Source organism: Candoia aspera, chromosome 4, assembly GCF_035149785.1.
Source record: "Candoia aspera isolate rCanAsp1 chromosome 4, rCanAsp1.hap2, whole genome shotgun sequence".
NCBI lineage: Eukaryota > Metazoa > Chordata > Lepidosauria > Squamata > Boidae > Candoia > Candoia aspera.
The window spans coordinates 10067547-10095473 of record NC_086156.1 but is presented as its reverse complement, the minus strand read 5'-3'; the positions used below and the strand labels follow the sequence as shown (position 1 = coordinate 10095473).

Genomic DNA, 27927 nt, shown 5'->3' with positions numbered 1-27927 from the left:
GTCTGCAGGGTGTGGTCAGAAAAGTCAAGATGGCAGACACATGGTATGGCAACAAGTTCTGCCTGTTTTATGTGCAATGCAAATGGGTAGAGCTTCAACTGCACTGTCAGGGCCGTCATCTTGACTTTTCCAACCATGCCCTATAGCCATCCCTGCTGGTTACTGTTATCAAATTTTTCCGGGCCTACTTTTGGGATGAAATGATGAGTTTGGCCAGTACTATGAACTGTAAGACAGCCAGTTTGGTGTAGTGCTTAAAAGTGCTGGAATAAAAGTAGAGACCCAGGTTCTAGTCCTGACTTTGGCACAGAAGCCGGCTGGACAACTTTAGGCCAGCCATGCTCTCTCAGTCTAGTTAGACAGGACCAGGAAAACCACTTCCAAAAACGTTGCCAAGAAAACTGCAGGGACCTATCCATGTAGTCACCAAGGATCAGGGATTGCAAAAATTTCAGTTCTGAACTTATGCCAAAGTAACCTGGATTTGGCTAAATTCTGCAAATGTTAGCAAGTAAGGGGTCTTTAATTTCAAATGAAAGACAAACCAAACATTTTCAATTATAAAATTTATATCCAAGCTCATGGGACTATATGTTCAGTTTTATTCCAAAAATATGTATAAAGATTTACAGTACATAGCATATTTGAAGCAAATATATTTCTTTCTCTTTTAAAGGGATGCCTTCATAAATATTTGAGTTTCACAAAAATGTCCTCTAGCTCAAGTCCAAATACTGTGTTGAGACCTCTTAAAACATATAAATACTATTTACAAAAAGGAATTAAAAAAATATTTCAGCCACGCAACATCCTGCTAAATCTCTCATATTAACTAATTCATCTAAAGCCATCAAGCCATATTTGTGCATTCAGATACCGGCGTCTGTTCGTATTTTACAAGGCCTGTTGCAAAAGCAGGTTTAACTTCTCAGCCTCTTCTGGCTGAGGCAGGGCCCACTTCTTCTTGACATACTTAATGTCTATTATTCCAGATTCTTTGGCAAGCGCTATCCCCAGAACGCCACTTGGTTTTTCAGGCTCACCCAGTACAGCCATCGTTATAACCCTGAAGGCAAGAAACAACAAAACCCTTTTGTTTAATAAGCAGAGGAAAAGAGAGCAAAGTCCCCCTCCCCACCATCAGCGTCACTAGGATGAACTGGTATTTGGTTCCTCCCTTCCTTTGTGGAACTGACTAAAATCTTTCTGGTTGGACAGAAGGACATGGCACTGGCTACTCAGCTTAGACCAGTGTTTCTCAACCTTGGCAACTTTAAGATGTGTGGACTTCAACTCCCAGAATTCCCCAGCCAGTTGGCTGGGGAATTCTGGGAGTTGAAGTCCACACATCTTAAAGTTGCCAAGGTTGAGAAACACTGGCTTAGACCAACAGCCACTTGGCTCCATATTACAGAGGGCTGGACTAGATGATCCCACACTTCTATATTCTATCTCCATATCCCAGGACACAATTCCTCGACATCAAGAGGAGAACAAGCCCTTTCCACCTATCTGACTGGGGCCAACTGTTGTCTGGCTCCTCACATCCAAGAACGGCCTCCTGCAGGACCACATCGCTAGGATGGGCTCAGTTATTTTCAGTTATCTTTCTTCCCACCTTCTTTTTATTGTAGCCTTCCCGAATTTAGCAGCCTTAGAAGTGTGAATTATTAATGGATTAACTAAACAATATTGCTACATTGGCAAAAAAAAAAGAAAAAAAAGAAAGCAGGGTAGAAATGTAATTTGAAGAAAGATACTGGCTGTGGGAACTTGTACGAACAAACACAAAGACTGAAAATTGTGCAAAAGTAAAACATGCATTCTGATACAGGAACCATTCACTGGGATGAATTGGATTATAAAGAAAAAAATATTTCCTACTTTTATTTTTCACTCTTGCCTAGTCTGTCTACAAAGACACCTTTAAAAAAAATTTACGAGGCAGCACTTCAAACTTCACAAACATTATTTCAGAATCCTACAAAATCCCAGCATTACCCCCACGTTTTAGATGGGGAGAGGGACTGGGGCAATGATTAAAGCCACTGAATTTCTGGCAGAAACGATTTCTGCCCGGGGCTGCTAGATTCACACCTAAGTCTCTCAACTGTGATGTCTCTCTGGTGTTCAAACGCTCTCGGTACCTTATTTAAGAGCATCTGAAGGCCAGCCAGAATCAGGTGAGGACCAAATAGGAGTCGAAATGACACATTATCATGCTCACATCAGCTGGTTGGTGAGAATCATCTGAACCAGGTTTTCTCAACCTTGGCAACTTTAAGAAGTGTGGACTTCAACATACCTCTTAAAGCTGCTAAGGTTGAGAAACCCTGATCTGAACCATGTAATCAAGCAAGAGGAGAAAAACTGTCCTCAACGTTTGCCAATGTGAAGTATTTCCTTTCTTGCCCCAGTTATGAGAATTACCTGGACCACAGACATATGACTGTGGATTAAGGAAACAGAAAGGTCTTCTCTGAATGTTCAGATGGATGCTTTAAAATGAATGGAAAATAGGGCACAAGTGATCATCCTGTCCTCTCCCCTCCTGTCTTCTGTGCCTTTGCCTGGAGGTCTGAAGGACAACTGCCTCAGCTTCTGCTTGAACTCAGGCCCAGATTTCTATGGGTTCAGGACCCTAATAAAGCAGGGTCCCAGGCAGCAGCCACTGCACCAGGGGGTCAAACTCAGCAAGATGGCAGATGGAGCATCGTGCCCCTTGGACATCAATGCATGTTCAAAAGGAGCAGGGATTGCACTGTGACTCTCTGCCCACCACCTTGCTGATTTTGACCCTCTGCCCATGCTGCTGGTCCCAGGGAGAACCCCATTTATGCTCTTGCAGATGCAACTTCAGTTTTGCTTATCTTCTCCTGATTGCCTGGAGCATGGGGAGAGAAAGAAGCAGGGCCTGCATGCAGATATCGTTCTTTATCATTTTAAGCCCTTCGTCCAGGTAGCTGAATGCCTGAACGGAGGCTGGTATCCATGAAGATTAAAGTCCAACAAGCCAGCTGTTTTCACTTCTATCCTACTTGTATGATTGCAAACCAAACTGCCTCCTGTAAACTTACTTATCAGACCAGATCGGCTGGTTGGCTACAGGTGACAAATCGTTTTCCAAGAGATCCCAAATATAAACTACAGATCTGGCATCCAAAACAAAAAACACAGCTGGCCTGGTTAGAGCCCACTGGAGGGCGATTACTGGCTGCCCCGCTGTGCTGTTGTTCCACTGCATAAGTGGAAGCTCAGAAGCCATTTGATGCAGTCTAATGCTCCCATCTGAACAGCCCACCTGAAAACATAAACACACAAAACTTAAAATGAGAAAAAAAACCCAGATTTTTTTCTGATTAACGCATTCTTCTAAGGCAAGGCTTCCCAACTTGTTGACTGACGACCTCTGGTGGTCCAACTGCTGCACTAACCGTTACTAACTGCAGTAATAATTTGGACTCCAATCTATGAAGCAGATTGGACTCATGAATGGCCACAGAAGAGCCGTTATAGCAGAATGGAATTTATTAGTACATGTATATAAAGATACATCCTGGTGCCCTGACCTTGCTTTTTCCCCTCCCTCCCCTCCCATTTCCTTGTGGGTCTTATCTTGTCAGCTATAAGCTTCTAGCAAGGAATTTGTGGACTTCTGCTAGCATCTGTGGACTGCTCTGATAGCCTCTTTGGCTAACATTTATGCAGCGTAGACAGTGTTAAGACCTTCACTTCTCATCTGTAATATATATGGACACACTTCTGGTTTCTTTTTTCATATTCTCATACCTGAACCTCATCTGCTTCAGTTTCTAGCTAGAGGAAGAACTACAGGTTCACGTTAATATCTGCTTGTCTGAGTCATGGAATAAGCTTCCTGACTGACTGAACGTGCCAATATAGAAGATGTGAATTATGAACTCTAGCAAAAAGAGATTAACATCTGAGCCCCACTGCTGGTGTTGCTCTACCTGACAATCTGGATAAAACTCGCACAACCTAGTCCAGGACTACAATGGCTACTTCTCTACAGAGAGGTCATCCATGGCTTTGCACAGTTCAGCTCCAACTTTCAGACCTTTACTGACATTACACAGCTCGAATGATTCCAATCAAGAACGCAGAAGAGCATCCATACCAAGAAGATTGGCTTTCCAAAAGGTGAAAAATCAATTGCGTTAACTCGGGTTGATCTTGGTCCCCCCTGCTCGGGTTTGAACCACTTGGGAGGGATTTTCAGCTCGTGCCTTGTGCCATGGCTCACCACACCCTGTGAAGTGTTGGAAAGGAAAAGGAAAGGTCACTGCTACATGTGCTGAAGTATTACAAGGAATACTTCAGGGGGAGTTGTGGGCTTTGTCCAGATTCTGACAATGCAGCCATTTGTAATAACAACAACCCATGCTTAAGATGCCACTCTAAAAATCTATACTTCAAAAAGTTGGTGAGAATGAAATTAGATTAAGAATATTACTCACAACATCTGTTCCAACAACAAAATGATTAGGGTTTGAAGGCAGAAATTTAATGTTCAGTGTCTGGGGCACCCCCAGGAATGTGTAATCTTTTGGAGAAATGCTGAATAGAAAAGAAACACGTGTGTTAACAAGTGAAGCGGCAACAAATATTGAAGTACAGAATGATTCTCTTAGATTCATTAACCAGCCAATCTTAGCCAGGATAATCCATTCAATTCCCATCTGGCTTCCTTCTTTTCCTAGAGATTTTAGCTATAATGATCCTGTTCACAATAACAGGGTTTACTTTTTAGAGAAAGTGGAAAGTGGGCACTCCTCTCTCAAAGCACATTTGTTATCCCATCAACAACATAAAGCCTGATCTGCCTGTCAACATGTAGGGTATGCAATTTACTTCTTAGATTTACATCTATCATCATATTTGGACAGATATCCTGCGAACTATGAATGAGCTAATGATGATCAGAAGGACCAGGATCTGATTTTCAGATAAAGCTTCCCATTTGGACAGACATTCACATGTGCTGTATATAGATGTATAACCCATCCTCAGAGAGGCCCTTCTTCCTCCTATTTCTTCTGACGACAACCCCACGAGATAGGTTGGGTTTAGAAAGAGTGACGGTTCCCAAGTCACCCAGGGAGCTTCTCTTGCTGACAGTGGATTTGAACCTCATCCCCTCAGCTCCATCCAACCACTCAGTCAATCGTGTAGCTGGCATTGCCCTTATGCTGTGACGTGACCCAACTTTCTGGCAAGGGAGCATTTTGAACAGGGCTGTGCATCTGAAGCACCAGTATTCAAGCTTTTCCCCACTCTCTGCCCTCCTGTTGAGACGTGTTATTAGGGAACTACTATCCCCTTGTTGGAAATCTGCCAGCAGTGACATATGCAGTTTCAAGGAACAATCACATTAAGAAGAAATGTTCTATATATTTTACCTGCAATTCAGCTGAACAGTAGAGCTATGAACCAATTTAATTTTTCCCCCAGGAATTAACCCTGAAAGTCATAAAATGCACTGTAATAATTATAATAGCAACAACTTATTAGTACTGATACAATTAAGCAGCAGAGCGATTCTACATCCAAGCATGAGCTATCGGCTTTTGTTCACTAGTTCTGTTCACAAATGAGGCAGAAAAACGGTAGCATCTCCACTCCCCTTATGACTGCAAACATACAGTCTTATTCAACGTGGCACATGACTCTCCTGGTAATGGCCCAGAAGAGCTCCGACCCTTAATGAGTGCCAGCAACGCTCTTCTCCCCATGAAAGTCCCTCTTAGTCTATACACACTCAGTTTCTAAATGAGAGCTTTGCTTTGTGTTTCATAGCACTTGTCCCACCTGTTGCAGGGTCCTGCAACAATTGCTGGCACTGAACGTCCCCAGCTCACATGGCGAAGCCACCAAATCATGGTGCAACAAGGCCTTTGTTCTTCAGTTAGCTTGTTACGGAGCCCGACATCGGTTTTGGGCAGAGGGGTGGGTCATCCATCCAGCTGGCCTCTGTGCCTGAGGGAGGACTGGAACCTTTCTGAGGCTAGATTAGGTTGGCCTCGACCTAAAGACCTGGCTCTGGGACCCTGAGAGTATGAAGCGACCCGTCTCCTGGTGTATTCACAGTTAATGGTTGTTGCATTTCTCTCAACTGCTACGTATTTTAATCTCTGTAGTTGTCACTGTTTTATTTTTAACATTGTTCACTACCCAGAGTCACTTGCTGAGATGGGCAGCTATATAAATTGATTAAATAATTAAAAAAAAAATAGAGCCTGGGTCTCCCTGCTCCTAGTCCAGCACCTTAAGCGCTACACCCAACTGCAGGGTTTCCCAAACTGTGAGGCATGCCTCCCTTGGGGAGGTGCAGACAGAGCCCAGGGGAGATGTGGAAAACCTTTTAGTTGCACATTGTTACAACAAATCTATGTTTCCCAAAGTTTCATTGTATTAATTTTCATTTGTGTTCATTTCGGTGTTTGGATTTTCAGGGGACGCATGTACATTAAGATTACGCTAAAGGGAGGTGTGATGGCAGAAAGTTTAGGAAAGCCTGCCCAACTGGCTCTAATTAAATTTACTTACCTAAATCATTTTGTGAGCCAGCCAAATCCCCTTTCTGAAGTTCAGCGACCACCTAGGAAATGCCAAAAATTAACCTCAAAGAGGAGAAAGCAACGCAAACCTCTGGTAGGTGCTTCTAGTGAAGCTTCCCAAGTCTACTCACAAACCTGTGTCTACAGTGCAGCTCACCACAGTTTAAGCTTCATTCCTTTACTTCCTGCTATGCAAATCAAAGTAGAGTTTGCAGATATAGTCCCAAATACTTGTGCTCAGGTTAGTTTTTCCTTTCCCTGTCATGGTAACCACAGACTTACAGGATAATTCACCATATACAAATCGTACCTCCCATCAAAATGCCTAATACTGGAAGGTGACAGGATACAGTGATGTGGAATGTCAATAAAACAGATGTTAAGAAATATAGATGTACTCTTGATTATAAGGACGCAATGGAAAAAGCTCAATCTTTTAAAACTCTTGGGAGTAAACCTGTCCAAATAGCAGACGCATGGCGCTAGCGGTCACGAGATAGTGAGGCAAGCATGAAAGTGCATTATGAAGCTTTTGCTCGTAAACTCTACTAAGAATTAAGATTTAGAAACACAGTAATGAAGAATTACATTCATGACATTTAAGGACATAACTTTCAATTGCAATGGATGCCTTAAAAACAAACCTGTAAACCAGTGTTTCTCAACCTTGGCTTGGGAATTCTGGGAGTTGAAGTCCACACATCTTCAAGCTGCCAAGGTTGAGAAACACTGCTTTAAACGTATCTGTAAAGCTGCCTTTAAAAAAGAGCAAAAATAGGGATCAAATGGAGAAAAATGTGACGTGACCTGCTGCAAAAAGCCTGTAAAAGCCTGGGTATTATGATGCATCAGCTCAGGATTAACTAAGAAAATAACTCACCCACAGACTGAGAGTCCCATTTTCATCCATTGAAGCAATCTGAAATGAAAGTCCAAGCATTTCTGTGGGGGAAAAGGGTAAGTAAGAAAATAGGTTTTGCAGAAGCCATGGATGGGCTTTTACCTAAGTCTTTCCCACCTACATCTAACTGCTGAAAACTGGGGGCACCCCTGCGCAGCACGGTTAGCGCTCCCCAATTCCTCTAAAACATTTTGAAGCCAGGGACACTCTTGCCTTCACTCCTGCTGATCCAAGAACACTGGAAGAGCAAGGAATGCAAGGAATAGCACGGGCCTGTCCTGCAGAGAAAGCGCAACCGCAAGCGCTACCAGCACTGCCAAGAAAGGCTGCGTGCCTTGGGCCATTCCTCCCAAATCTGAACCACCAGAGCGAGAGGAAAGCTACCTGGCCATGGAAATGGCATTTCTCCCCCCTATAGATTCCAGCTGAAAGCAGCCGCAGTGGCATGGCTCGAGTTCAACAGCCAGGTTCTTTTTCTAACAGCTGCAGGAGGACTGCAGTCAGAAGGTTCTTTATGGAAGAATGAATATTGAAGAGAAGGAGTTTTTTACAGGGATTGTTAAACTGTCGAGCAACTGCCTGGAAGGATTAAGACTGAATCGGCTGATAAAGGCTGCTTATATAAGAGGAAAATTAAGCCTTTTACAGGGACCGTGTAACTGACTAGAAGGATTAAGATCCGGTTGGCTGATAAGGTCTCCCCTGTGAAACGTATCAGAGGGCAGGGAGTCCTGGATCACTTCCAATAAACACACCCCTCCTAAGCTCCACTGAGTTGCGATGTTCTGTATCTCAGAGTGGACCATTTGGGATTCCTTGTGTAGTGCACTAAACCAATCCTAACTCATGATGCTGTGAGAACACGGAAGCCTGAGATGGTTTCACACTGGTGCGGAAACTCTGGGGGGAAATGCCCTGGCCTTCCTAAGGCCATGCAGGAATGACACGCAAAACACTGCAACAATATCGATCCTTCGCTAGATTGTTAAATGTATATGAAATCTTCCCTAATCAAGTATCCTCAAACCAAAGCAACCAAACAGTCCATAACATATCATCATGCCATAAAACATCAGGATCAAATGTAAGTTAGCGAATAGCAGTAGCAAATACCCATCTTATTCATCTGCCCTTTTCCCAAGAATCCAGGGCCTCCTTCACCAACAGAGTGGCTTGTAGGTGGATTAGGACTGGAATTCCCAGACTGCATGACCCTTTGCAGACTTGGATTTCTGGACGGTCCAGGATGGACCACCTAATTTTTTTAAAGACTATTAGCTGATTTGAACCCAGCAGTTTACATACCTTCCTGAACAGAGAGATAGGAGAGCCCACAGTTCTGCTCCTTGAAGACAGATGTTGAGACAGGTTCAATGGTCAATACAGGACAAGTGTGGTTTATTGGGGTAAACACTCCATCTGCATTTTAAAAAGAAGCAAACATGCAGTGCAATAACCATTAACTAAGTCTACCCCCTCAGTCCCAGGCTCAGGGGTCTTCAATATAATACAAGGCCATGGTATTCTTCCATATCATCTAGGCAGGGCAGGATCGGGGGGGGGGGGTGTTAAACTTAATGGGGAAATGACATTCAGCCCTCTTGGAGGGATGTGCCCAAAAGACAAAGTTCAAGGATTCTTGTTCTAACCAACAGCCTCTGGTTTTCTGTTAGAGAACAGAAGGATCTGGGAAGGAAAACTGGCCAGCCTGGATCCCCTTCAAGAATCAATTTCAAAGATGAAGAGTTCACCTGGAGTTGATGCTCCCAGTGGAGCAGCAGCTGGCATGAACCACCGAGTATGCGTTTTAATCGGCTGCAGCTGATCTGCCTCTGTATCCCTTAAAAAAAGTTGGCACCCACTTGCTGTGTGTATATCAGTATGTTCTCCCATTCTGCTGAATAGGACTCTCAGGTAAGCAGTAACATGATTGCTTCCTTAATGAACTTTGTTTTCCTACTCTGGCTCCTCCTTTGGCTTAGCTTTTTACTATTTATAACACATCTCTTTTACATGGAAGAAAGAAAAAAGAACTAAGAAACTAAAGAGGAAGTGGGAACTCTTTCTACAAACACACACTGCCCAGTCCAGACTGAGATAGATGTAATGATATCATTCAAGGCATACAAACCAACCAGTAGAAAACGTTGGAGATCGAAATGTCCAATCTGTTTCATTAACTTTCACGCACTGGTGCATTCTTGAGTCCTCTCTGAGGTCCCACACCAGCACTGACCCATCAACTGTTCCAGCAAACACCAAAGTAGCTTTACAAGGACTAAAGCAGCAACATGTCACCTAACAGGGCAGAAGAATGTTATCTCAGAACCACAAAGAAAATAAGAGTACGTCATATAAAGCAACTCACCACCTCCTCTTTAGAGCATCTCTCTCCTTTTCCAGAGAGATGGGCCGTGATAGAAATTTGAAATATCTATCTATCTATCTATCTATCTATCTATCTATCTATCTATCTATCTATCTATCTATCTTCATTCATTCATTCATTCATTCATTCATTCATTCATTCATTCATTCATTCATTCAACATCGTTCATATACTTAACACCCACCTCCTACAGAAGCTGAGACATGGTGGATGCACTCTGCAGTACAGAATAATAATGTCCTTTTTTTTTTTTCCTTTTTGCTGATAGGCCATTTTGAAACCCAAATGGGAACTGCAACAGGTATTGCTGGTCCACCATTTATTCTGAACTCGTAATCTGATTTATCCTTCTGCAGGACCATCCAAGTTCAACAGAAATAGCCAAGTAAGGATTTGTGTTCAGAAAAACGTAAAGGCTTCTTCCAGTGCTTGGTTCATGTTCCGTCTGACTCCCTGTCTGTCATAGTTTCACCACCATGGCAACTATGGGCACTTCTCAAAGGCTACACTTCTTGGTGTCTGCAAGGCCCCTTGCCCCATCTGACTTTCACTGTAACACACACTTTTAATTAAATAAAAGGACAGCTGGCATGCTGGCAGAGTACCAACTTCATGGGCACCAGACATTCTTAGAAAACAGAATGTGGATAGATGTGTGCCCACTTCTCCAGAAAACGAAGCAAAGCTAAGCTGGGGTTGATAGGGAGCATCCTGTGGAGGCCAAGAAGGCAGTAGGGAACAGCTTCTTAGTCTGCCACCCTTGGCAGCTCTTTTGTGGATGAGCAAGCCTATCTCCCCCAGGGTCATAATTTTAAGACAGTGCCCAGAACAAACTCCCAAAATTTCCCAGTTTTGAGGAAGCCCTCCAGTGACGCATACCTGTGACTCACAAAGCAATACTTTCTGAGGACTAGAAGGCTGCCAAACATTCCACACACAGATGATGTACTTGCTATCCAGGGGTTGGTCATTTGAGTTTTCAGGTAACCCATGAACCGAAAGCAATGCCTGCCGCTGAGCCTGTGAGATATGCAGACAGGATACCTTCCGAGCTAAGGGGAAGAGAGGGATGAAGCCTGCATTATTTGCATTACTGGGGGGAAAAAACCCAAGTCCAAATGCAGGACACAGAAGAGAGTTTGGCTAACTCAAGGCTTCCCTTTTCACTTAAGAGCAGGGATGGAGGTGGGGCTGCTCTTTCAACTGGAGCATAGATGTTTGAAGGAGTGGAAAAAAAAATCCTTTCTAAACCTCAATCATCCTCCAAAGCCGGTCCCCTGAAGATATTTTGAAGCCCTACGAGCAAAAGCTCCTTAGGAAGAGAAGAAATGCACATGAGAAAAAAGATGAGCTATAATGCCTGAAGACCAAACATCAAAAGGTTTATTTTCACGTGCAGCAAAATTGCGGTGGAAGCCAGAATGGATTATTGTACAGAATAACTGAGGAAGAGGATAAGGAGGTGAGGGACTGAGATGAGAAATGATGTGTTTATTGATTTGTTTCTTTGTTTTTATTACTAGACTGATATCCTGCCTTTACTTCCTGTGGGCTTCCGAGAATCATCTGGTTGGCTACTGTGAAAAACACAGTGTTGGACTATTTAAGGTCTTATATTATATTACATTCATATGATGGAAAGGAAAATATTCTTACCATTCAGGAAGGGAAGATCTGTATTTAACTGGAAGCACCTGTCACTAATAGACAGGCTGGATGGCCGTGATCTTAAATTCCGCCTGGGCTGCGTTGCTACTTGATCTTCCTCAAGTAAAACTTCTATCACCTTTCAAAAATAGTATTTATTAAACAGTCGGGAACTCTCTGTCAGTACTGATAACCCAGACTTCCAAGCTAATTATGGCACTGCCGATCTCGATGCAGCAACCCAGTTTCCCTGATGCTTTCAAGGAGTGCAAGAAAAAGGAATTTGTGGAATGGCCATAGAGGTGTTTGGGTTTCTCTGAGCTAACCACAGAAAATCATCCCATATAGTAGAACCCAAGGGAAAAAAGCAAGCATAAGGAAATTGTTTCAAATTATCACTATGTCACTGTATATGTGGTACTATGTTAAACCAAGCTAAGTTCAATATTACCATTCTTTAAAATTACCATCATTGTTTATGTACTATTATTAGCTATTACGATTGGCAAGTTACAATAATTTGAACAACAAATCATATAAATATAAAATTATACCTGACAAGCAGATCGCAGGAAGTTTGCTAGTCTCTGGGAATCTATCTTTGGCGTAACGGCAGTTACATCATGGCTGCTTTTGGGACCTAAAATGAGACATGAGGTCATAAGAAGGAAACAAAGAATCCTATCTGCTTACTTGGTAACTTTCATACCATTTTGCCCATGCTGGCTAAAAACAGTAAGGGAGATATAAAGCAAACTCTTTTTAATTGCCTTTTTAAGGGTTTCAACAAGGGACGCGGTGGCGCTGCGGGTTAAACCGCTGAGCTGCTGAGCTTGCCGATCAGAAGGTCGGCGGTTCGAATCCGCGTGACGGGGTGAGCTCCCGTTGCTAGTCCCAGCTCCTGCCAACCTAGCAGTTTGAAAACATGCAAATGTGAGTAGATTAATAGGTACCGCTTCGGCGGGCAGGTAACGGCGTTCCGTGTAGTCATGCTGGCCACATGACCACGGAAGCGTCTACGGACAAATGCCGGCTCTTCGGCTTTGAAACGGAGATGAACACCGCCCCCTAGAGTCGGACACGACTGGACTTAATGTCAAGGGAAACCTTTACCTTTACTAAGGGTTTCAACAGAGTTCTCATCTGCTTGCCTGCTTACCTGAGTCTTAAGCTAGCCAGTACTAAGGCAAACACTTTTTTAGTAATGGGCCTGTACCTCTGGGGTGACCTTCCACCAGAGATTCATCATGCCCATTAGCTGCAATGTTGAACAAACCTCGCAAAACCTCTTGTTTTCACATGTTTCTCAGTTCGGGGGTTGCATTCCAGCTCTAATTTTGTTTTAAACTGATTTTTCTTCCTCTTTAATTGCCCTGGAAAGGTTTTACTATAAGCATGGGCTGCAAGTAACGCTAGGTAAAATAAATCAAGTCAAGAAAGATTCTCTTGGATTTTCTTGAATTTAAAGATCATTATTTTTCAACCACCTCCAGATACAAGGGCGGCTTCTCCAGGATGCTGTGTCCATTTTTCTTGCGTCTCTATTTCTTCTGTCTGAATGTCTCTGTCCAGATTATCCTCATTCCACTGCACATAAGCCTAAAACAGAAAATGAGATTACTGGCAAGAATTTTCTGTCATCTCTGATTATCTATATCTATCAGCATATATAAAATGTCCATATGCGTATATTTGTGCATGTGTATGTATGTATAAATACTATATTCCAAAATATTTTACTTCAAGAAGACAAACATTGTTACTAAAATGTGTTACTATCCACAGTTAAAACATTAAGAAGATAGATTTACTAAGGTTTTCCTTTGGATATTTAAAAAAGAATATGTGAATAGGAATATTAATATTGCACACAATTGTTTTGTGTTAAAATGGAAAATTATTTGTTTGGAATTAAGGAGAGTTTAGCGAGTTACTTCTGACTACGATCATACTGATGCCAGATGATGCTGGCAGGACTGGAATGAATGGCTGTTTATTATTTTGGTTGGTCGCAGTCCGCCAGATGTTTAGACTAGATCTGGCATTTTTGTCCACCTATTGAGTCTTTCCCAAGGACCTGGGATAGGCAGATGTTGTTAATATTATTATTTTTATCCTGCCTTTCATATATAACTCAAGGCAGCCTTGTTTTCCCTAGGAATGTTAAATGAAAGCTGCTGACTAATAAGGGCTCACTGAAATCTTGCAGATTCCTTTTGGTCAGACAGGGCAGTCCATACATAATAATGGGTGGAGCTTTGATTGCATCATTGTTTCCACCATCTTGACTTTTCTGACCACACCCTGTGTATACTGGCTGTCAAACTTACTCTCTAACATTTTAAAGACTGTACCAGCTGTGACCTCCAACTCTTGAATTGTACTATTCTTCTCTTATTTTGTCATCTCATATCCCTCACCGTCAGTTCCTTTAACAGAAATTCATCTTAAGGAGCTGTTGATACCGACACCCTTTAATAAAATAAAACTGAATAAATGTGAGTAATTGGAGTAAGTAATACTTTATTTCATACCTGCTTGGTATTTATTTTCCCAAAGTTTCGAATGTACATATCATATTCATTTACTGGAGGCAAATCCAACAAACAGAAGCTGACTGAAAAGTCCAGGTCAATAAGACGGAGAAGTTCAAAGCTACGTTTCCTTGAAAAATATGTCACAAGACAGCAAAATGTCTATTAAACAGAAATAAACTTCCACTGGTTAGAAATATTCTCTCTCTTAAAGACACATTCAACATCAAGGCATCTATACTGAAAAAATGTTTTATGTTGGTTATTACAGTGCACTACACTTTGATATCAAATGAAGAGGTTAAGTTCTGGATAAAAACGTTTCCTTTCTAAGAGCTTTGTGTGTTTTTCATAGTGGTGCTGCACTGCACTCTCAACAGTGACATTTCACACATTACACAGTCATTTGAGTTTGCATACCCATATAGCGGATGTGCCTGCAAAGTTTGTTATGTTCATACTTTGCATTTTAAGGCATATATGTATATGTGTGTGTGTGTGTGTGTGTGTGTATCAACAATATTTAAGTATAATATATGCAGTGGTTCCATTGTACTTTTGCAATAAAAAGTGATAGCTAATATTCCTGAATAAAAGCAATGGAGCTAATAATAGATGCACATTCTAGGAAGGAAACTGTGCAACAATGTGGGCATCATAAGATACTCAGAAAAGCTAAAATTAGAAAACAAAGAACTGACCTATGTTTTTCACTTCTAAGAGAGATTCTGAAATAGCCCAACGTAGTACAAAAATGACTGATGGTGAAATGAACACGTGTAAGAACCCCTAGATACAATTTTTAAAAATACAGCTTTGTTTCTTACTGGGGATATGCAAAGCAAATAAACAACAACAGACTCACTGAATTAGGAGACAATACAATTCTCTGTATACCCAAAGTGGCCTTGGAAAAAATTATTACATCATTGAGTCCCAGAGCCATGAAAACATTCTTTTATTTTGACCCATTCAGATATGCTGCATTCAATCAATTTAGATGCAGTATACGTAAATAAAATACTTTATTGAACTTTATTTGATGTACAGCAATTATAACATTACAAAAACAAATTAAAATTAAAATTGCATGCAACCCATCTCCCAACAGTTACTTGTAGTGGTTATTATTAATGCCACCTACTTCTGTTGACTGGCAATTTTTCTGATACTTTGCCGCTGTTTGGCCATTTGGAAATCAATGAATTTTCCAGATGTGGGACACTGAGCTGGTGACACTTCCCTTTCTGTAACGTAAGAGCACATGTGAATATACTATATACTATTGTGCACTATACTAATTGTACTTTTGTGTATTACCTCCAGTATATGCCTTGTGCCCTCTACTGGGAGGGAAACAGGATATACCGTATGTACTTGAGGATAAGCCAAGAATCCTAGGTGCCAAAATGCACCTAAATTATTGGGTTCGGCTTATCCGTGGAGGGGCTTATCTGCAAGTATATACAGTAATACTTTTTAAAAGTACCCGTATTTCCTGTATATACTCACGGATAAGCCCGTCAGTGAATAACCTGGCCCTCAAATTTTTAACCAAAATACCATGAAAAATGAAGTTTGGCTTATCCGCAGGTGGCACTTTTTCATGGTATTTAGGTTAAAAATTCGAAGGTCACTGAGGGGCTTCTACATGTGTATATACAGCAAACCAAAATAAATCAACCTTTAAAATTAGGTGGAATAATCTAGTACATGACTGCTAAACTTATTGTATGAAAACAAAAACAGTGATGCTTCTTTCAGTTAGGATCAATTCGTATCTACCAAACTGTGCTTGTTACAGCCCTACCTGGACTGAACAGCCTCAAATTAGCAAGCGGGGCGTCTTTCCACCCATATTCTTTTAGCCTAGTCTGATCCATCTTACGCCATCTTTCCCCGTGCAGGAAATTACTGATGTACAAGACATAGAGTGCTGTGTCTCTAGTCTAAGTAAGAGTCAACAAAGCAAGACACAGGGCTGCGGTGGACGACAAAGGCAAAAGAAGAGACATTAAAGCCTGTGAGATTTATCTAGAGAAGACAATGGGAAGAGCCAGTATCTAGAACAGTGTTTCTCAACCTTGGCAACTTTAAGATGGGTGGACTTCAATTCCCAGAATTCACTGGCTGGGGAATTCTGGGAGTTGAAGTCCATCCAACTTATAGTTGCCAAGGTTGAGAAACACTGATCTAGAACAATAGCCTGAGTAAAGAACCATGGCTGCAATCTCAGCTGCTTATTCTTATCAGTGGGCTGATTTAGGGAACAAGCTGGGTGTTCAATACAGCAGAGAAACTAGAATTCATAGTTAACTGAGGCTTTGATACATTTTTAGTGTTATTCCCTAAATCACCCTTCCTTTGATAGCTAGAGGACCCTACCTCTAAAAGCTCCCTTGCAAAGGACCTACAAAAGTCCTGGTATTTGCATGAGGCTGTTCTAACAGAAGGCAGAAGGGCATTTATGTCTTGGGAAAGTTATAACCAATGTGGAATATACAGTAAGTCTCACCAAAATAAAATCAATAAATACCATTTCAACTGGGGTTGGAAACTGGCTACTGTTGTGTGAACAGCCAACCCAGCCAACAACTTGTCTATCCTTCGTTTCATTTCCAAGGAGAAGCCATGGTCTTAAATCAGCCTTCCTCAAGTTGGAACCTCCAACTGTCACAAGTCTGAACCACTCTGAATTTGGCCTGTATGAAAAAGTGATCCCAGCCTCAACCAAAGGTTAGGAGAGGCCAGGTTAAATCTTGAGGGCGTGGTTAGCAGGCACCCCACCAAGACCTTGAACACTGCCCACAGAACTCCAAATTGTTGCTGAATTTTAATTTTTAGTGGGATGGACAAAAAATTTAAAAAGTACTTGAAAAATGATGATACTGACTGTATTCAGTTAGCGGAATGGGAATTTTAAGTTTTTGTCCTGCCCTTGCCTCTCTTTTGGGCTGCCCCTCAAATGCCAGGCATGCTTCTCAGCCCTGAAAACTGGCACACCTGTCTTAAACAGTGTGGTCTTCTCTTCCCCTTTGTTGAGAATGTCTCATTGCTGCTCAGAGTCTTCAGGAATGCAGCAGCATATAAACAGAAGTAAATAAATAATTTCTACCTTAAAGTAGCACCTAATCACGTACCTATTCTTGGTTTCTTTTCACAGTCTTTTGAAAGATATTCATTCTTCCTTGACTTGGGAAAGAAGGCCTCAAGCTTTTCATTTTCCGCATTAATTGCTTTCTGAATTTCTTCTACTTCTGAACTCTTAGTTACAGTAACTCTCTGTAATCCTCCTCCTGCTTCTCCTTTTTCCTTTTCAGTGTTCAGGCTATTTTCATCCTCATCATCAAAATCATCTTCATAGTCCTTCAAAAAGAATAGCGGTGATCACTTTTTTTGAAACACAAACGGGCTTTCTTTACGTGGATCACTACATTAATGTCCAAAGTTTTTGAGGACCACAATATAAGCCAGTGGCATCTGCAGAAACCTTAGTATAAACAGCTTCCATAGAAATCAGCTGTAAATAACTTATTAAAAAGTGGCTGAAATGTACTGAGACCGACAAATCTCATGCAATTTTGGTGCTCCTGTGGAAATCAAGCAAGGTTTACGGAGGAAAGGTGTCTAAATCTTGCGAGATTTCAAGCAAGAATGCCAAACTCTTGTTTGGGTGAGATGCCATTTTAAAGTTATTAATTCCGGCGCCCACGTCATGGATGCCCTCTGTACTTTTGTGGACCATCATTTCTTTTGGACCTGGAGGACCACCATTCTATAGTGCTGTGTCTTCTATGTTTTCTCTTTGTCGCACAATGGGATTTAAAAGGATGACTGTTCATTATCCAGCACCAATGACGACTATGAAACTCCTCTGAAAACACGTGTGCTTCGCTTTCAAGTAGATGTCCTTACTATGTCCCTCCAAATATGCTGGACTTTAACAAAGAACCCCATTTAGAAAGGCTTTTTCGTACGGTTTTTAAGTACAAAGCATTCTCAGAAAGTTTCATTACCTGATGAGCAACCTTGGAAATCGGCATAAAGAATCTGTATGGAAATCGGCATAAAGAATTATACAGACTGGCTTGGTGCCTAAGGCAGGGTTAGAACTCACGCTCTCCCAGTTTCTAGCCTGGTGCCTTAAGCATTTGTAATGATTAAAAACAGAAATGAGGTCATCTGCAGTTTAAATTTTTAGGCTGCGTATTGATATGTAAAGGTAATTGTACTGTGGATGTTTCATTGCTATGGTTGTAATCTGCCAACCTTTCTTTTGGACCTAGAGGACCACCAATCGCAGTGGGCAAAACAGTGAATTAGCAAGCAAGCAAAATATGACTGAAGTCATGCAATGCAAATTATCCATTACCTATCCGATTTGGATGACCTGTTTTTAGTCTGAACTCTCTTCAAAAGTTATTGTTCACACTCACCTCAAAATCATCTTCATAATTCACAGAATAATTATAATCTTCGTAAGAGGTTTCCTTTTTCAGTTCCTTAAAACAATAATAATAATTTAAAAAGAGCAGAGTTAAGTCATGAAGTAGCAGGGAACATAAAAGCATGAATAGAATTTATTTCATAAGAGAGAATTCTTTGGGGCATTTGTGTTTTTAAAAAAATAACAGAATGGTATGCAATCCTTACGTTTTCTCCACCTTCTTCATTTGCTTGCCTTTTGAGACAGGGTGCTGAGGAGTCATCATTTTTGTGGTGCTAATGTATCAATATATAAAACAACTGATAAGAGAAAAGCATTGAAATGTGACAGTGAACTTGAACAATGAGATAGATTTAATTAAACTGTGTACCTATGTTTTCAATCTCTAAATTCTGTATTGTGTTTTTAATCTCTAATATTCTAATACTCTACATTTAAACATCCCTTTCTGAGAGTAATTTACTTGAAATTAAGGTACATTCAGTTCAGTAAAATTTACTTCGTGTTTTTAGGGTATTTATATCCCAATTTATTTGGCCGCAGTATCTGAAGGAGGGCTTGTGTGAATTTAATTTTACTGTTTACCTACAGCAAAGTTTTGCCTCCCTGATTATAAACCTAAACATTTCATAGTACTATTTTTTTCAAAATTAAATTAATAAAAGCCCCAAAACAAACCCACACACCAGCAGAAAAAATAAACAAATAAACGAAAATCCAGCTTCCATTAGAACCCTACTGGAATTATTTGGATTTTTAAAGGAAGTAACTTTGCCATGCCTTTCTTTTGATTGGTTGTTACTTTCTCTTTTCCTAATTCTGCTTCTCCTTTGTTGCATTATCTCTTCCAATACTATTCCTTCATTTCAATCCTAAATAAAATTTTCTTACCTCTCGTCTCCCATCCTCTCTTTCACTCTTGCCATGTTTCTTTATTTCTTCTCTTGTATACCTAAAGAAAAAAAGAATTATATTGAATTAAAAGACATGTCCATCAAGCAAATATGGTTTCCATAGAAAATATCTCTGCTTAAATATTGAAAAGAAAAATAGAAAGAGAATAGAGATAAGGGATTTGTGCTTTAGTTGTTAGGACACGGGGCTTGTAATTTATGACTCTTTCATCTTGTGAGAAACACAAGCCTATGTCATTGTCAGAATAACATCCAACTATGTTTCATCACAAACGTGTGGTTCACAATTGGATATTAATGCAGAGATCATCTGTTTTTCATGGTCAAACATTCCAGAGAGAATTGATACAACTTTATTATTTACTGGCAGAAAAAAAGGGGCAAGTAGGATCTTTATGCAGTTTTAGACAGTCTCCAACAGGTGTGAAAGATCAACTTTTACAATCACTTTAAAAAATAATACGCATGGATGCATGTTAAGCCTTTTGAATTTTAGTTTTAACTGTTTTCTCAACAATGTTTGTTTTATTAAGATTAAAAAATATGCTCAGTGTTTGTGATCAGAAGCCATTCATAATTTCACTGCAGGATTGATATCAGGCAGATTTTCCCACAAAAAAGAACTATTCAAAATATCCTTACTTGGTCTAATCTTAAACCAAGATAAGATAATGAAAATATTTAAATAAAAGATGCTGATGTCTGGAACTGAATATATTTTGCACAAATCTGTACAAAATTTGTTACTAAAATATATGCTTTTTCCAAAGCAAGTATTTTGGCTATAGGGATTTTGTAATGGTTAAGGTGCTGGCCTAAAAACAAGGAGTTCGTGGCCTCCCTCAGGCACGAAAGCCGGCTGGGTGACTTCGGGCCAGTCACCCTCTCTCAGCCCAACCCACCTCACAGCATTGTTGTTGGGGGTGGGGGAACAGGAGGCAGGAGTATTAGGTATGTTCGCTGCCTTGAGTTTTATAGTTTTAAAAAGGTGGAATAAAAATATAACAACAACAACAACAATTGTTTTAAAGCTATCTCACCTTCCGGATCATCAATCAAAGTGAGGCAGAAGCCACTAAAATGCCCATGTTGTACTGACACACCTGCCTTTGGACATTCTTGGGGAGACTTTGGAAAGCAAAGGAAACCGGGGACTAAAAACTCAAGTCACACAGTTCTAAGGGTGTTGGTTGGGAAATAAATCCTGCCGTTCAGTGGGGTTTACTTCCTAGGAAGGACACACTGTTTTCAGCCAGGGCACCCCTGATATTTAAACAGTGCACATGCCTTTCAGGTAGACGGTCTGCTTCCTCTTTGCCCCTCTTCCCTTCGTTCCTGCGCTCGCTGTGCTGAAAACAAGCAAACAGAACAAAATGCCCTTAACTTACGGAATTCTCTATTACGGGGTACTTCTTTTCTTATTATTTTAATCATCAGAGATGTTACTATAAAGCTCCGTTCAGTAAAAACCAACAAGCAATCTCAATAATCAGTAAACCTTGTGGTCTCTCTTCCTTTTTTCACCTTCCTCTTCCTCTCGTCTTTCACTGTTCTCCTTGGGGTACCTATCCTCACGGTGGGATCGCTCTTTATGTTTCCTAGGCACACGAGCTTCCTCCCCATCCTTGGGATTTCTTAATCTCAGATGCTTCTCCTTCTCTTCCGCAATGGAGGGTTTGTGCTCTTTCCTCTCCCTATGGCGTCTTCTCTTCTCCTTGTCTGGCTCTTCGTCCTTGCGCGATTTGTGCCTCTGCTCGCGTTCTTCATCTCTGCTCGACAAAACCTCCCCTGAACTAGCTTCCTTCTGAAGGCAAAAGAGCAAAATACCAAACGCTCAAAAAAGTTTTAAGAGAAAGGACTGAAATACATTTGGACGGATACAGATTTATGCTTCAGATTGAGTATGTTTGAACCCAAGTCATTGGAATCAACATGAGCGTTTAGCACAATTTACTTCAAGCCCCATTTATTTCAACAGGACTATCTAAAGCATGGCTGGCTGGGGAATTCTGGGAGTTGAAGTCCACACATCTTGAAGTTGCCGAGGTTCAGAAACACTCACCTAAAGTATGGATCAATCAACTAAGACTACCATTCTAGCACTAGGAAAATAGATCTGTAATAAAATGTGCAATATGGAATACTTCTATTCAAGATTACAACCAGCTGGGTAGGCATTTTTCCAGAGTGATCCTCTCTGTTTCCATGCCCCAACCTCATGTTTTCCCATTCCCTCCTTTAGAATCATTTGGTTCACACTAAATATACACACTCTTCATCATGCAGATTTTGTTATCTCTCCTCTTAGATTTTGCTCCGACATTTATTTATTACACATCTGCAACCATGGGGTTCTCCAAGCTTGCACTATCTCCCTCACGTGCAGATCCCACTCCTTTGGCTGCACAGACATTCATTTTGTGAGAATGAGCTTGCTATGGGCATGTCACACCCAGTAGGGCCATATGGTCACTGCAGAGGTATTTTAGAGAACTCCTCCTTTGCCCTTGCATGAAATCAAAATTAGCGTGACTGTTCTCCTTGCCCATGGAATATGGGCATCTCCTGATCCTCAGTGGAAGATGTGCATCTTTAGAAAGACTGGGTATATTTCTATAAATAAAATACATTGTGATGCAGAATGTAGGATTGCCAGCTCCACATGGAAGTCTAGTAAAAGCACAGGGCCATAACGTGGGTAACCCGGAGGTCTAGCATATGCTAAAAGCGATGTAAGAATATACATTCTTTTATACTTAAAACTAACATTAAGTTAATGAGGACTGTTAACTACACCATTAATATATCTAACATTTAAAATTAGAAATATATATTGTTATTGTTATTATTTTTATCCTGCATTTTGAAATAAATAAATTATATATATTTGGTCAACTCAAAGGGGCAAACATATCTAAAACTCCTGCCTCCTATTTTCCCTTCAACAACAACCCTGTGAGGTGGGTTGGGCTGACAGAGAGGGACTGGCCCAAGGTCACCCAGCTGCTTTCATGCCTAAGGGAGGCCTAGAACTCAGTCTCCTGGTTTCTAGGCCAGCATCTTAACCACTATACCAAACTGGCTCATACTATATCTATACCCATATGTATACCCAGAATATTTTTTTCTAAACACGCCCACACACCCACTCAGAATGTTTTTTTTTTTTTTTAAACACTAATTTCAGTAGGGCTTATGATTGTCCATAATTTTGAAAGCTAAAACCAATTTCTTCAAACACCACATTTTGCTCTTAGGAAGTCATTCTGAGTTCTTCCTTTCATTTCCAGAGACATGAAGTTATGCTAAGTCAAATGGATTTTTAAGTCTATAAAAAAAACCCTCCAAAATATATTGTGCTGAATGTGATTTCTGGGACTGTGCCTATAAACAGTGAGTTATTTTTCAATTTTATCTTATGGTGCAATGATACATTTCTAATTGTTTGTATTTCTCTTACCTTTCTCTCTGAATGTTGCTTTCTTTCTCTTTCTTCATCTTTTATTTTTGAATGATCTAAAAATAACATCACCAAAAGTTAGAAGATTGTCTTGAACCATACAAACTCTGTATTTGACAGACAAAATGTACATCATAACTTCCCAAGAAGTATCTGAAGTTTGTTCAGAAAGAGACAATTAAAAATGTCACACTTTTCTTAACAGCAACAACTTTCTCTGTTTGGAAGCTGATGTTCTTCAAATGCCTTTTTACACTTTTCCCCCCTTATCAATCCCAAGCAGCATGGCCAAAGGTAACAGATGTTGGAGCAATAGACTGAACATCTGGAAAGCAGCAGGCTAGTGACCCTTCATCTTTTCTGTCTCCCACTGTTTAGTTAGACAGACCACCTTTTCAAGCAGATGAAAAGTAAAATGGATGATTGACTGAAAGCGGGTCCAACCCATTTTCATTTACAAAATAAGGAGGGTCATTGCAAAGCAAACACATAAGCAAGCCAACTCACCAGGGTTATCCTGGCTGCTTCTCCTCCTCCTCCTCCTCTCGTGCTCTTTATCCCTCTCCCTACAAGTCTCCACACTATTCTGTGGCAGTGTTTGGTTGGGTTCATCTTTTTTAGGTTTTCTATCCCTCTCTTTACCACTGTGCCTTTCGCCACTTTTTCCAGAGATGTATTTTTCTTCTTTGGCATCTTTTTCATCATTCACTTTGATCTCTCTCTCTCGTTCTCTGGGATGATCTTTCTCTCTTCCTTTCTCTTTCCTTTCCTCTCTGTGTCTTTCACTTGATTTAAATCTGATTTTTTCTCCTTTTTCTTTTAATTTGACTCTGTCCTTCTCTGGATCCTTCTGCAAACCCACTTTGTTGCCACCATCGTCATCATCTTCATTTCTGCCTCCGTCTCGTGGTTTTTTCTGATGATGCCTCTTGTCTTCAGACTGACTATCCAATCGAGATGCCTGAAAAAGGGAGGATATTTTTATGTATCAGTTTTAGTCTATCAAGTTTTATCTTTTACCTATTCTGGAAGAGATCTGCAAACAGGAAAGCTCTATATGCAGAACTGAATTTAGTCTAAAATGTGTTAAAAAACAACAACAACAGCAATCCTACTCCTTATGGTAATTGTGACAGGGAACAGCAGGGATATGCCCCTAACTTCCCCCTTAGTACACAAGTTGTCCAGTAGAAATAACAAAGATTGAAAAATAAGATAGTGCCTGATAAAGCAGACACTTGTCTACAAGCTAGAATAATTCTAGTACCACCAAGCCAAGATCAATATGGTAAGAAGTCTGGCTTTGGCTAGAAACAAGGCTTCACTGCTACAGAAGAAACGCACAGAGATGACGAAAAACAGGCGAGCACAATTTTTTTCTGGGCCAAGCAGCACACTTGGCTTTCACTGGCATGAAAGTGAAAAAAGAAGTGGATCAGGTCAGGGGAATGAAATTATGCCTGATTTTAGTTTATTTAGATTTAAAAGCAATTAAAATTTAAATGTATTTTAAAATTTAAGTATATTTAATAAGCTTTCTTGGCAGTAATATATTTAATACTTTCCCTTTTTTATCATGTTAAAAAATACAGTTTTAACACAACTCTCGGAGATTTTCTGGGATCTGGAGAGCAGGGTGAGGTTCTGCACATCTATTATAAAAGGAAGGATGGCAAAGCAATTAGTACAATTCCAGAATATCCTCTCAATAAACAATTTAATAATTAATATTTATCCTTCCAGCATACACATGAGAAAGTAATGGTTGATATACTTACAGACAGCATTTTGAGATATAATACTAAGCTATGGATTGCTCTTAAAGATTGAAAAGCCCAGGTTTTGCACCCATTCTTCTTTTAACTTGCAGCAATTAGTATAATGATTAACAGTTGAATGCTAGAAGCTCATAACTCTTTAGAATCACACAAACTGGGTGGGACATTACCCATATATACACTCACCCCTATGTACACCAGCTGAGTTCATACAAAGCACTAAAGCATATATTTATTTAACAAACCATGGTCAAGCAAATCATGATTTGGTGTGAACTTTGATATCAGGGCTGCTCAAAGTGCAGACACGCCTTCTCTCTCATCCCTAGCAATCCTTTGTAAGACTGGTGTATTCTCGAGAAAGACTACAAATAAGTGATTTTGAATATCATTTTCAGATTCTTTCAGAAATCCAAAATAAACTGTTTCTTAAAAAAAAGTCTAGCCACTAATATCACACTCATACTGTTAGTTTATTACTTTTTTTTTGGTATCTTCAAATCAGTCTTAACTCCTGGCCGTATTAGGAAGTATCAAATAGCAAATATATGCGATTAATAAATTACTTTCAAAGAGATGTACACGTGTGTGATCGTTCAAAATAAATTTGTAATCAGGCACAAAAATCTGATATTCATAGAAACAAGAAAGTAAATCCTGCTATGATATCCAAGCTCTTGGGCATGCCTAAAAATTATTTTAATGTATCTTGCTACCAAATGCTTAACAAAAAGTTAAGGTAGAATTATCATTCACCTTAAGATGCTTCTTTAGTTCATCTGATTTCCAAGTGTCATCTTTAGTTCTTTTCTAAAAAAGAAGAAAACAAGAAAATGTGTACCTCACTTGGAGACTAAACAGTACCTGAAACTATAACAGCAACTCAATTTCCTTTGAATAAAACACTCTAACGATATCAGCCCTCAGGTGACAGAAAGTTGGAAAAGCCAAAGAGCTGACTGGGGCTGAAGAGACTAACAGCAAGACCTCAGGACAATAGATAGTCCTACAGCCCTATTAATTAAATAGCTTATAGCAAAGGTACACAATAGGGTTGCAATTTTTGAATTTTGAAGGGCTGGGAAGTCCAAAACCAAGTTCACTCTCAGAAAAATTCAGTGGCCAAGTCACACTTTCCTTGTTGGATAAGTGGAGATTCCCCATTTTAGTTGCCAGGTATTCCCACAGAAAAAGTGGGAATTAGACTTAGGCATTCTTCAAAAATGATTCAGAAGTGCTTTGAATTTCACACAAACTACCAATTCTCTGCTATACAATAAAGGACACCCATCTTTTTTTATGCTTCCACATACCTGAAAAAAGATGCTACTTTAAGAAATGGATTTGTTGAAGTTAATGAGGTGCATGCACAAACTCTAAAAAGAAGGACCACTTTAATGAATAGCAGGTCTGAAGTTTTTTTTTAAATCATTTTAACTGTGCAAAGCCCATCATAGTCTTGAGGCACTTTGAGGCAAAGTCTGAGCAAATACATTACAACACACATTTCCATGGATTACAATCCAAAGCATGTGATGAATTGTTCCTTGATGATGGTATAATAAATTTCTCAATCTTTAAGATGATTTTTTTTTGCTGGTTTTGCTACAACAGAGAGCTATCCCCTGGAAAAGTATTATTAAGTAATTAAGTACATAATTAAGTGCATACCTTTTGGTTGAAGAGGAGATCTTTAGAGACCAGGAAACTGCCCTAACAGCACCACTTACAAAGCAATCCTATGCATGTCTATTATTGTATTTATTTATTTGATTTACACAGCCACCCATCTCAAGTGCATGGCTCTGGGTGGCTCACAACATTAAAACAAATAAAATATATGCAAATAAAATTAAACAAGAAATAAAACACACAGGAGGCCGAGAATCCTAAAAATCCCTCAATTTAGCCAAGAAACGAGCTACATCCCACACTCAGGGCCCCAGGTTTAGGCACAAAAACCAGGTCTTCCAAGCCTTATGGAAGGCCAGCAGGGTGGGGGCCAACCTAATCTCAGGAGGGATTATGTTCCAGAGGGTGTTGCCACAGTAGAAAAGGCTCTTCTTTGGAGCCCTGCCAGCTGGCACTCCTTGGCTGATGGTATGGGTAGAAACAACCAGGAAACAACTACAGTATTAAGAAGTAAGTCCCTCTGAATGCTTCAGAAGGGTCTACTTGCAGTCTGAAATTGCCATTTTATGCACATATCTAGGAAAGCCCATCTCAGTGAAATCCACTTTTGAATCTATGATGCCAGGAGATGAACTGATAGGCTGGGCTGCACTTCACACTAAGCCATGGATTCTTGAACTGACTGCAATTGATTGGGTACATGCTGTAAATCAGTGTTTTTCAAACTCTCTCTTTTGGGGGAAATGGGCAGTAATTAAATTTGAATAACAACAACTACTACTACTCCCAAAATCCCCCAGCTGGCTGGGGGATTCTGGGAGTTGAAGTCCACCCAGCTTAAGGTTGCCAAGTTTGAGAAAGACTGCTGTAAATAAACCTTATGGATTTGTTTTTAATGATGAAAAAGGGAACTAGAAATTTCTTAAATAAAGAAAAAGACATGTTTTACAAAACACAGAGATTTTGTGAGCTTCCTAAATTCATATACCACATTAAGCCCAAACCAAACAAAATACATTGTGGCACTGGTGTGAACGGATTACGTGCAGCCCAATCCCATTCACGGTTGCTCAGAAATAAATCCTCCTACGTCGACCTGGCTTAATTCCAGACAAGTCTGCAGCCTGACAGAGATCGTGTTCACGCATTACGATACGCCACGGCGTGCTTAACCACAATTTATCTAACAAACCACGAGAGGCTGAGTTCACAGGCTATAGAACAGGGTTCACGGTTTAACAGAAGTCTCTGGCCAGATTCACACGACACTCCTACCTAGCAACACGCGAACCACGTGTTGGTTGGGCGCGATGCGTGAACCCAGCCAGTATTACCTGCAAGAGATGCGCGGAGTGGCAACAATGATGAGTTTTGCTTAGCCTTGCCTGGTTTGCAGGCAAAAGCCGCCCAGCGTCCCCTCCACTCCCCCTTAGGCCGGGCACCACAAACGGAGCCCTTCCCAGGCAAGCTGCAGAGCACAGACCCTCCTCTCCTGCCTTCGGATAAGAACCGCCGCTCACCTTATGGCCTTCCATCGCAACCCTCCACGGCTGCGGGACGCAGCATAGCCGGTGCTCGCGGGGCTTCAGGCTCAGAAAATCGCAGGCCGCAGCTGCGTTAGGAAACCTAGGCAACCCGGGTGCAGTT

General features: G+C 40.6%; 1 protein-coding gene across 1 annotated transcript; it reads right to left on the bottom strand.

The window, feature by feature from the left end:
* Positions 1-565: 565 nt before the first annotated feature.
* On the bottom strand, positions 566-27927 carry DYNC2I1 (dynein 2 intermediate chain 1). The gene is made up of 25 exons (XM_063301833.1): positions 27801-27927; positions 25405-25458; positions 23378-23831; positions 22871-22926; positions 20909-21214; positions 20694-20759; positions 19388-19444; positions 18703-18771; positions 18486-18551; positions 17190-17415; positions 15194-15296; positions 14050-14179; positions 13003-13114; positions 12070-12155; positions 11525-11654; positions 10748-10920; positions 9615-9777; positions 8785-8898; positions 7459-7520; positions 6568-6619; positions 5421-5481; positions 4479-4578; positions 4139-4270; positions 3078-3301; positions 566-1066 (listed from the first exon to the last, which is right to left on the bottom strand). The coding sequence occupies exons 1-25, from the start codon at positions 27813-27815 to the stop codon at positions 895-897; spliced, it is 3183 nt and encodes a 1060-aa protein (XP_063157903.1). The 5' UTR covers positions 27816-27927; the 3' UTR covers positions 566-894.

Bases quoted from the DNA above. Each gene is read 5' to 3' on its own strand.
- DYNC2I1 (XM_063301833.1), bottom strand. The intron at 15,297-17,189 runs GTACGTGATTAG...CTTACGTTACAG, and splicing joins TGAAAAGAAACCAAGAATAG to AAAGGGAAGTGTCACCAGCT. The intron at 10,921-11,524 runs GTAAGAATATTT...TCTTCCCCTTAG, and splicing joins AGATCTTCCCTTCCTGAATG to CTCGGAAGGTATCCTGTCTG.